We start from the raw sequence: 11,560 nt of genomic DNA, 5'->3' as shown, positions 1-11,560 counted from the left end.
ATGTCTAACACTTGCCAAGTGAAGTTCCCAGTTTGACTCTCGAATACCTCTAAGGAAAAGTAAAAGAATTTCTACAATGTCAATATAAGAACTCCAGAATGCAAAAGTTTGCTTTTTGTTGCCAACCTGTATAAATTCTTCATAGGATGATAGAAAACTTTGAAAATGTTCTCCCTTCAGAATTTCTTCATACTGAGGTCCTGGGAATGATTGTGACAAGGATGTCATTAAATGCTTCACTTTTTCTGCCTTTTCTTCAGGAATGCTGTTTAAATAGGTTGTCAAACGCATATGCTGCATTGCTTCGGCCACTAATTTATGGGCTCTAACTGCTCTGTTATAGTGTCTACCTGTGAAAACTCCATTTATTGAGCCTACAGCAACAACTTCTGATTCTATTAGAATATCTTGAAGCCCGGCATCACGAAAACGCTTTCCCAAACACTCAAGAAAGGACATTGCTGTATGAAAAGCACCAAGTCGAATCACCAATCTCTTCATGAAATATGGATTTCTCCATCTAATTAATTGTGCCTTTGAATAGATTGCTTGATCCATTACAATAACAAGAGACTCTAACTTGAGTTGATCTGCCTTGTCAATGCTTTTTTTTAGAATTGTAAGGACTGTATCCATTTCTGTGGGGCTAACATCAATTACGGGTAAATAACCTATGGTAGATTTTGATGCAATCTCCCTTTTGCACAGGAGTTGGTTAAACCCAGTCCAAGATGGTAATATAATTTCACTGCCGAATTTTGTGATATAGTACGCTATATCAAGTTTTAGAGAATTTTGCAGAAATACACGATCTGAATGAAGTGAAACATGTTCAGCAAATGGTAGTGGGCCATCTTTTCTTCCACCGGTGTATGTAGCCAAATTTACTTCTGGTGGTTCCAATGTTCTTTTCCGTGTTCTTTTGAGTCCTTCTACTGCAATCTTAGATGCACACGGTTCGACTAACATATTTTGTATTATTATCCCAGTTGTGTTGTGTGTTGTTCCATGTCCAGATAAAGTTTCCTCACCAAAATCATTATTGTCCCAGACCAAAGTTGTTGGAATACCTGCCTGGTTGGTGGATGGAATAGAATTTTCTCCACGATTGATTTCAAGTTCAGCTAGTGCTGTATCATGATTTAAAACCACCGAATGAGAAACACAATGTCCCAAACCATTCAATAAACCAATCACTTGGGCAGATCCAGACAGATGGCGTACAGCCATACCAAGTGATAAATGTTTTGGCATTAATGTACGTCCGTTAGAAGACAAAAATATAATGTCTTGTGAAATAGACAAAATCTTTCTATAGACGGATGCAGATATGTCCATTATTTTTTCTGTGCACAAATCTTCAGATGCCCCAACTATCCATGCAAGAAAGTTAAATAAAATATGGGGCACCATCTTTTCAGCCTCCTGCAAATTTAATGTTTCTGCTGTTGGCGGCCATAACGAAGGAGGTTTTACTTGTTGAATAATATTTCTCAGATCCATAGCTGTTATGTACAAGTTAGAAAGAGGATTTGGATCTGAGCGTACATGACTTGTTTGTTGGTTTGTGTCATTTTCTGACGACTCTGTTTCACTTGGAGTTGTGGTATGTGTTTCCTCATGGAGTACTGTTTTTTCCTCTACAAGAGAAGACACTGTAATGTCATTTACATACACGATGTCACCTTGTGATCTCATTTTAGGAGTGATGAAGCATAATTGAGGAAATTTTTTCATTAATCTTTGTTTTAAATATCCTGTTTTATATAAATGCGCATCAACTCCATGTGTTTCTTTAATCTGTTTGACAAACAAATCTTTCAATTTTTTAAGTCTCATGATTTCCTTGTTTTCGATAATCCTTGTTTGGACTAATTTCGCAAATACCTCAAATGCTTTAGCATATGAAGTTTGCTCAGAGTGTTCGGTTTTGGTTGGTTTGGTTAAATATCGAGTGAAGTCACGGTAACATGAGTTATGATATTTCACTTCGATTGCTACACAATCTTTATTCCTTATTTGCATGAGGAGTGATTCATTTTCATTTTCTTCTGCTGCTCGTTTTAAATTAGCAGCTTCTATTGTCGAACATCTGACAAGTTTTTCCCTGTTTCTTTTGCCAGATCCTTTGCACACTATAGTTTTTACTTTTTGGCATAGTATGCAAACATCTGGTAAAATATGCTCTGATCTAGCTGGCAAAGATGGTCGATCAAAATTGGAACGAAGAACCCGTCTTTTTTTAGCTGGTGGATCATCATTTTCGGCAGTAGTCGCATCAATGTTTTCTTGATATGGGGACCCTGTAAAAATAAATATATTTAGGAGTTTAATATGCATTTGAAATAACAAAGTATATGGAAAAGTTCAAATTAAAAATATCCAATCATTATTTCATAAATCCAAAACATTTCATTAAAAATTTAAGATTTTTTTTGTATAGTGCTGATAAAACTTCTGTGAAAAAATTGTATGTTATTAATTTACATTCTACAATTAAATCGTCTGGTGACTCATTATTAATCGGACCAAGGGATGTTTACAAAATCATGCAATATATTTATCATTGGAATTGGTAGGTAAATTCAATATGCAATGCACTTTATTTTACTAGTGAGTTACCACTTATCAAGGCTAAAAGCCACACGAGGATAAAGGTTAATGGAATAGATTGTCAAGTGACTGATTGTGGAAGTGCTAGAATCAAGAAATGGTACCATAGACAGTTGTATCTATATTTAGAATCATAAAAGAAATGAAACATTTCCAGACTAAAACCAATAGCTAAAATTATTGAAATTATGAAAACTGTTAAATAGTAACAGCATTTGGCTAAGAGCAAAGTGTACCCTTTATTCTGATAATACAGGTTATCTTTTGTTTCAGATTTGTGAAGGAGAAATCTTTCTAAACTGAGGCAATTGTAATTTTTGTTCCAATCAGAATACATTTTTGGTGAACTAAATTTTACCCACAATAAAACCCTGTTTTGTATCTATGTTCTCGTGGGGGAGGCAAGTAAATAGAAATAAACTCTAGTTTTTTTTTTGTTTTCTTTACAAGTGAAATTTTCTAAAACAGATGCCAACTTTTATGTACATATTCAATTGTTTGAAAAGATATTAATGTAGATTAACACCCTCATTTAAATCGCTCCCTCCCCCGAGAAGAAAAAAGATTGTACAACTTAGAAGTTTACAAAAAAAAAAAAAAAAAAATTAAAAATCAATTAAATTGAATAAATATATTTTAGAATTTAGAGGTGTTGACCTTTTTTCTAGTGAAGATAAATTCTGTGCGTTTTTTTATTGGGAGAGGAGGGGGTAAATTACAATCTTGGCACTCAGGCTTAGGGTTAATGGTAAAAAAAAATTAACAATAGTCTCCAGGAAATGGAGGATGATTTTCCATTAAATTTATATACGAAATGTTACTCTAAATCCATTTTTTCCTACCATAAAATTTTTCATGCTGTTCAGTTCACACGTACTTGCCTAAGTGAATAGAGGGAGTATAAGAAAAATTGTCTCTTTCCAAATACGTATCAATAAAAATAAAAATTATTAAAAGCTTAAACTTACCTTCGAAAACGTTATCAGTATTCTTTTCTAGTTTTTTCTGAATTCTTTCAATTTTCTGATAATCCGTGAAACGTGCATAACAAGTTTGGTGAAACCCAACACGAGGTGGTATTTCAGTTGAATCACAGCTTAAGTCAAAGTTTTTCGCAAGTTCTGCTTGTGGTCCATGTAAACCTTTCCATTTTTTAACATATTCTAAAAAGCGCGTCCATGTCTTCACTGAAAAAGATCTAACATTCAATGTTTTAGTTGGAAATATGCACATAACGCACTCTTTTTTGTCTTTGTTTACAAACATTTCTTCTTCACTGGAGGCAGCCATATTGAATTTTTAACTCGCACTACGATGATTGTGATTGGTAGATTGTAAGGAGTAAATAAAAGAAGTATTCTGAATGGCTACTTTTTGTACGAAGGCAACTTAACAGTTAGCATTTTTTTGTGCATTAAAATTAAAATTATTTATTAATGCACCATAATCTTGCTTGTGAAATTTTTTTCCATGTTTCTTATGATTTTATACACATTATATCCAAAAATCATGCCCACCCCTTTTACATCTCATTAAAATTAAGAATTTTCACTCTGGGCCGACGGCCTATAAATAGAAATAACTGTTAACAAAAACTATAAATTTAGGTCACTGGTTTTCAACATAAAAAAAAAAAAAAATTGCTCAATATTCGAAAAAACTACTTACTTGAAGAAAAGTTAAGTGCGATATTCGTTTTCAGCATAACGGACAACTTGAGAAGTCGTCATTTTAAGGGAAATGTTAAGGTGAAAAGCAAGTGAAAATTTATTGTTTTTTTTTAATTACATTTTCACCCCAAACAAGACACATTGCCACTTTTGTGTAGGGGCTACTTTCAGGGGCAGCAACTACTGGGGCACTATGTTGGGATTTGGGCAGCAAGATGTCGGTTCACGTTACACTTGAACTTCTGCGTGTCAGTACAGTTAGGGAAGCAGGGATCTGGAATGGAATTACAGAGTCTAGCAGTTCTGGGAAATAAACTACTGGAGTAGAAATATCTTTTACATCTACTGATCTCTACTGCATGGGGTGGGATTTAGCTGCCTGTCGGGTTTGTCGAAGCTGTCTATGTTGTGGGGGAACAAGTGTCTACAGTTCGTCAGAGCATTCACCATTAAAATACTTGTAGAACAAGCAGAAGGATGCAACGTTTCGTCGATGGGACAGAGGCTGAAGCTTAGATGCCAGTTTAGGGCCTATCAGATTTGCGACTCTCTTTTGAAAATTGTCTATGAGCGAGAGACTAGCAGCAGATGCACCATCTCAAATGTGACAGCAATACTCCATACATGGGCGAATGGTGACTTTATAGAGGTACAGGATACTTTCAGGTGTCAGTAGTTTTCTAGTACGGTAGAGAGAGCCTACCTTCTTCGCAGCGGCCCTGTAAATGCTCTCGATGTAATTGTTCCAACTCATGTTTCCTGTGAACATTAGGCCAAGGAGTTTGAAAGATGTACTCTCAGATAGAGATTCACTGGTCATTGCTATTGGTGGCAGAGAAGGTTTCTTGTAATTATTGAAGGAAACCAGTTTAATCTTGACAGCACTGAATGTGACTATCCATTTTTGTCCCCATTTCACTACAGATTGGAGGTCATCCTCTAGTGTTTTTGCCATTTCTTTAGTTATGTGTTCATTTGGTTTCCTGTCATGCCTGTTATAGAGTGTGGTGTCATCAGCATATATACCCATCTCAGAGGCAGTTTTGTCGGGGAGGTCATTTATGAATATCAGGAACAATAGAGGTCCAAGGATAGAACCCTGCGGCACTCCTGCATTTATATCATATTGTTTAGATGTATGACTGTCGAGGACAACCTGGATATTTCTCTTATCTAAGAAGGATTTAATTATGTTAAGTATTATACCAGTGATACCGTATGATCTAATTTTCCCGAGGAGACCTTCATACCATACCCTGTCAAAAGCCTTAGATATATCTAGAGCTATCGCTCTGCCCTCCCCCGCTTTGTCCAGTGAATGGTATATACGTTTAGAGATTGCAGTGCGAATGTCTGCTGTGGAACGGGATTGTCTAAATCCATATTGTTTGTCAGTCAGAAGTTTAGCATCTGTAAGGTGACGGACTAGAGCATGGTTAATTATGGTCTCAAATATTTTGGCGAAAAGTGGGAGGAGGCTAATGGGTCGATAATTAGATGGGTCAGTTCTTTCGCTAGAATTCTTGAATACTGGTACCAAAGAAGCAGTTTTCCAACAGCCCGGAAAGCATGATTCATTAAGGCATTTGTTGTAGAGTTTGGAGAGAACTGGAGCTACTTCGGCTGAGCACTTTTTTAATAGAACAGGTGGGATGAGATCAGGTCCACATGCTTTTGAAATGTCAAGGTATTTTATGGTAGCATGCACCTGACCAGGGGTGATTTTTAGATCGTCTAGCGTGGCGTCTGTCCGCAAAGGAAAGTCAGGCAGAGGTAGTTGGAAGGGTCCAGTGTGGAGTTTGAGGCAAACCGGCTGGCAAGCATATTAACCTTGTCGGTTGCTGAGCAAACAACCTCGTAATTGTTGGTTAATGGGGGAATTGTTGATTGCCCATTATTGACTATATTTAAATTCATAAAAATTCGTTTAAAATTATAAAATTTATTCATATTGTTTTAGCTTTAAAATAAATAAATAAATTCTGTTTATATTGTTTTAAAAATAAAAATGTTTATTTTTTAAATATTTATAAATTTAAAAAAAAACTGTGTATTGTTTAAAATAAATAACAAGTGTTTATTTTTACAAAAAATTTGTTTTCATATTTTTTTATTTTGGAAAAAATTGACTTTGTTGGGAAACATATACTAAAAAAGGAGAGAAAGAAAAGAAAATAACAATGCAACAACACAAAGAAAACAAAAAAGAAAATAACAATGCAACAACACAAAGAAAAAAAAGAAAATAACAATGCAACAACACAAAGAAAAAAAAAGAAAATAACAATGCAACAACACAAAGAAAACAAAAAAGAAAATAACAATGCAACAACACAAAGAAAACCAAAAAGAAGAAATAAATGATCTTGAATTGAAGTTTTAAAATTCCAAAGTTTATTTTGGAAAAGCTGGTTGCTGTTTTGCTTCCCAAAAGCAAAGGTAAAAATTTCCACATTAACAAGGTTACAGAAAATAATATAAAGAACAAAGCTCAAATTCAATTGAAGGAATATAATTTGTAATGGAGACTCGAAATTAGATTTCCCAAATGGGAGACATTCTTGTTTCCTTTAAAATAAATCAGACAGGCTTAACTGAAATAAGTGATTTTGAAAGTGGAGGGGAATAACAGACAAAGAAGAGTTGTCAAAGTTTTTTAAATGTTTTTTTGTACTCTGTCCTTTTATTGATCTTTCTTCAAAACAAACAAAACCTTCAAATGGTTCAAGGGTAAGCTCTCAAGCTCTCTCTCACACACACACTCTCTCTCTCTCTCTCTCTCGCCCGAAGATTAGAGTCCGAATTAAAATTCCTTTTCTCTGAAAAGGTTGTAAGCTTCTTCTTCTTCTTCTTCTTATTATTATTATTCAATAAACTTTCCCTGAAAAAGGGACTAAAGAATTAAATTAATGTTGACGAGTCTCTCTGTCAACGGCTTGGAAGAGGAAGAAATAAAAATGTTGACAGGCAAATTCAACACTTTCTCCTTTTCAATGAATGGTGCATTTCAGAACACCTGAATTTCTAACCGTCCCAATAAGGCTTCTCTACCCTCAATAAAGTCGTTCAATAAGTTTACGTCGTATGCTCACAGATATGATGGAGTCCCGTAAAACGAATCTTGCTCTCAATAAATCCTACTAGAACTGATTCAAAAGGCACGAGTGCAAAAAAGACACACACACACACACACACACACACACACGGTCGAACATAGAAAGGCCATTCCGTTCTTATGCCTGCTAGGCGAACGTGGTTTGAGGAGAAATGAGAAGGGTCGCATGAAAGTCAAGGCAAAAACGAGAGAGAAGGAAGGGATCACATAAATGCTATCTAGGTAGTTGTAGAAATAGCAAGTTATGTAGATATATTTTCGATTCCCATCAGCGAGTTTAGTGGGGTCACAGAAGGTTAGATTTGACATCCGTCCAAACTCAAGTCAGCTTTTGTCAACCTAGTTAGATGCACCGGAAATTAGAGGTGACAATGCACTGGAAGTTAGGGGTAACGAGAATTGTGGTCGTAGGTTTCCAGTTGGCGACTACATGTAGAGTTGGTATTGGACTGCAGATGAAGTAGGCGTGACATTAGGGTCTCTCCTCCGACAACCATGAGTTCGAGACATAGGCTTGCCTTTTTAATAAAACAAATTGAAGCTTCAATCCATCTCATGTTATCGATGCATCTGCAGCAGTGAGCACTCCCCATGAGATTGAGCCAGCGACAAGAAGATATCATCCGCTGGACAAGGCAAGTAGGTATGTACACATTATATATTTGCGTATACATGTCGAGACCCTTCAGGGCATGTGTAATTAAGCACACATATGTACGAACGCACACGCACACACATGCACACACATGTAAGAACAGTCAGACTTTAAAAGCACTCAAGTAAAAGTAAAAGAAAACGTAAAAAAGAATAGCAGCAGGAAAAGAGAAGAAGAAACACGTCAAAAAACATCTTTAACACAAGAAAGTCAAGAATGCTGATCTACCACCCCTCTTTTCACTGTTGAATGCGACCTATTGATAAAAAAAAAAAATTCCAACATTCTCCCGACAAGAAAAAAATTTCTTTCAGAAAAGTTTGTAAAATCAACATAAAATCAAAATTTAAGGCGTTTAATTTATTGTAGGGGACCAGAAATTTAAGCAAAATTTAATTTCCACGGCCCAACAAGAAAATAATTTAAAAAAAAGGAATGAAACAAAATAATAAAAAAAAAAGAATGAAACAAAACGACACCTGGTTCTGATTTAAATGCAACGCATTTATTTTTTAACAAAAACAATAAAGTGATTACACAAAGGTAAAAAAAGTCAGAGTTCTTTCGAAGTCATTATGATTAAAATGTTAGGTGAAAGTCCTTCGTGGAATTAATGAGTTTTACAGGTTTAAAGTCCTGTGTGAAAGTAATAAAATAAATTTAAAGTTTGTGTTTATCTGGCGAAGTTCGCCTTACTCAAAAAGTCCCACGAGGAAAGTAATTCGAGAAGAAAGTGATTTGTTGTTATTTATTTAGAAGATGTGCGGAATGAATACATGTGTGCATAAGTGATTCTTGAGTGTGTATGGTGTGGTTGACGGTATTGGCAGTGACGATGTTGTGAACACGAGAGGCATATTTTTGTTGGGTCGTCAAGGTGACCTGAGAGGGAAGAAGCTGAAATCTCTCAGTGGACGACTGTTTTATACATTTTAGCTCCAGAAGACGATTGCTACTACTGATATCTTGATTTTCGAAAGTCGTTAAAAAGACGATTTTCTTAATTTTCTTATTGGTTGCTTGTGTCACGTGATGGTGCTTTAAACTACGTCCGCCAAAATATATTATTTTTACTTTTTGTTGTTTGAGAAAAGTGTGTGGGCGCATTTGAAATTGTGCCGTTGCTGGCAAAACATATTTTTTTGCAAAATGTACGGGGAAAATTAAAATGAATAAAGGTTAGATAATTTGGGATTGAGTGTGTGTGTGTGTGTGTGTTTACTACACAAATACAGGTAAAAAAATATAAACCTGTTTTGTTTTTCTTTCAATATGTAACATATTCTTCAAAATGCTTCGGCCAGTTTTCGTTTTTGCACAACAGTAGGTTGCTTCAGTGGGGAAATGTCTTGAAAATCTTCATAAATGTATGCCGGTTTAAGTCGGTCCCACACAATAGTGTCTCTTTTCCCGTTTTTTGAAACAGTGAAATATTTATTCTGCCTGTCCAGAACTGGATATGGACCCGAATAATTTGGACAAAATGGCGTTTTAACCAAATCGTTCATGAAAAATACATGTTTGATGGTGTGAAGATCTTTCGGGATATAGGATTGTCTGTCTGTCCTCCTGGTCGGTGTGAAATTTAGACGAAACATTTTGAGTTACAACTCTGTTACGAACGTGGTTCCAATCCCTGGTCCCCCCCTCGCCAAACTTTCACAAAAAACACCCGTCTAGCTGAATCCACTGTGAAAAATTTCCCCCACTCTATATCTGTGCCTAAATCAAAACGCGGATTCCATGAACAAAGTTTCTTTCTTAGAACTGCATGCCTGTGGAACTCTGTTCCCTCTGCCTGCTTCCCTCCAGACTACAACTTGGATGTCTTCAAGTCCAATGTTAACAAATTCCTAATGAACCGCTCCCCTAATTAAACACTTCATCAAATCTCCACACTAACGTAATGTACTTGCAATAACCCTTATCCCTGAGTGGCTTCCGGGCCTTGATAAGTGGTGATCACTGTGTAATAAAAAAAAGGTAAGATATCCGTGTGTTGATCAAAATATTGACCCGCTGGAGTCAAAGTGGAACCAAAGAATTCCTCTGTCGGTGTGCTTTGTAAGTCTTCTTTTACAGAGTTCCGTATCATTAATAGTATCAAAGGTATATTGTTTGCCCAATCTGTACTGTTCAGACTCATTACCAGGGAGGTTTTTAACTGCCTGTGAAAGCGTTCAATCAATCCATTCGAGAACAGATGATATGCCATAGTCTTGATGTGGTTCGTTCCCAGTAATTGATTGATTCTGCAAAGAGTGTCGATTAGAACTGCGAACCTCTGTCTGTCGTGACGACTGTAGGTACTCCGAAAATGGTTATCCAGTCCTGAAGTATGGCTCTGACTCTATTGTTGAAGCTGAAGTATCCTTAACGGCTAACATTGTGTAATTAGCTTTAGATTAGCTCTTTTTCCTGGGTGAGATAAATTGTGAAGATTTTGGAATACTTGCTGTCTATGTACGGTCGTGGTTGTTTCTTTGCCGTGTCGCAATAAACAGTCGCTATACTGAAGGGTATGGGCATTTCTTCGAGTTGTAAGGTTGTTTTTTCCTGAACATCTTTAAGCATTGTGTCTGATTCCTGTTCTCGTGCTATCAATTCCATGCTTAACGAGCTGGAATTTAGAGAAGGTGTCTGCTACAATGTTCTACTGACCCTTTACATATCTTATATCCGTGGGGTACTGTGCAATGTAATATAGATGTCTGATCTCTCGTAGGTAATATTTGTCCACAGGTGTGTATAGTGCATAAGTTAACAGCTTGTGATGTGTGTAGATCGTAAAATTTCTACCAACGTGGATGGTCAGTGATTTATCCCTGAATGCATATATCTTGGCACCGTTTGCTGCTTGCAAGTGATATGTTGGAGTTGTAATCTTCTGACTTGTCAGCGGTGGGATTATGCTTATTTCAACGCCAGTGTCTATTAGAAAATTATATCAATGGGTTCTGTCACGGATATAAAATAGACGACCTTTTACAGAGGGTCCAGTGACAGTTGTCGTCTTTACTGGCTGGAATCCTCATTTCCCTGCTCCATTCTGTTACTTTGCTGTGGTAAAAACAGTGTCCACCTGCTCTGTTGCATTCCAAGCTCCGACTTTCATCTATCGGGCGACCTGTTGTGCTGTGGGTGCTGGAGCTTTGCCTTTAGTAAGTCTTGTAATTGTTTAGAAAACCGGTCCACCATGGATCTTAGCTTGGCTAACTCTACGTTTCTTTTTTGCGCCTGCTGTAATGAGTTTACTTGGCGCGTCCGGAGGTTCTTGTGAATTTGGTCCACTATTCCTGTGAGTTTGTCAGGCTCTGTTTCTTGCACCATTGGTGCAAGGATTTGCACTGTTGATGCTGGTAGTTTATCCAGTCACAAACTCCTCATGATGTTCTCCGACATCATGCTATCTCCCAAAACGGTGTGCATGTGACGCAACAACTGTGATGGAGTGCGGTTTCCAAGTTGGACTTGAATGAAGTTGCATAACATCGACTTGCTCGATAA

The 11,560-nt window shown here is 36.6% G+C and overlaps 1 protein-coding gene across 1 annotated transcript; it reads right to left on the bottom strand.

Annotated features, from left to right (window-relative positions):
* Window positions 1-4: 4 nt before the first annotated feature.
* Window positions 5-10,663, bottom strand: LOC145270324 (uncharacterized). Its single transcript, XM_080125972.1, has 3 exons — window positions 10,510-10,663; window positions 241-2,303; window positions 5-49 (listed from the first exon to the last, which is right to left on the bottom strand). The coding sequence occupies exons 1-3, from the start codon at window positions 10,661-10,663 to the stop codon at window positions 5-7; spliced, it is 2,262 nt and encodes a 753-aa protein (XP_079982098.1).
* Between the last annotated feature and the right edge of the window lie 897 nt (window positions 10,664-11,560).

Source organism: Euprymna scolopes, chromosome 46 (genome assembly GCF_053919585.1).
Source record: "Euprymna scolopes isolate OS-2025 chromosome 46, ASM5391958v1, whole genome shotgun sequence".
Taxonomy (NCBI): domain Eukaryota; kingdom Metazoa; phylum Mollusca; class Cephalopoda; order Sepiida; family Sepiolidae; genus Euprymna; species Euprymna scolopes.
The sequence above is the reverse complement of the archived record's forward strand: the minus strand, read 5'-3'. Positions and strand labels throughout refer to the sequence as shown.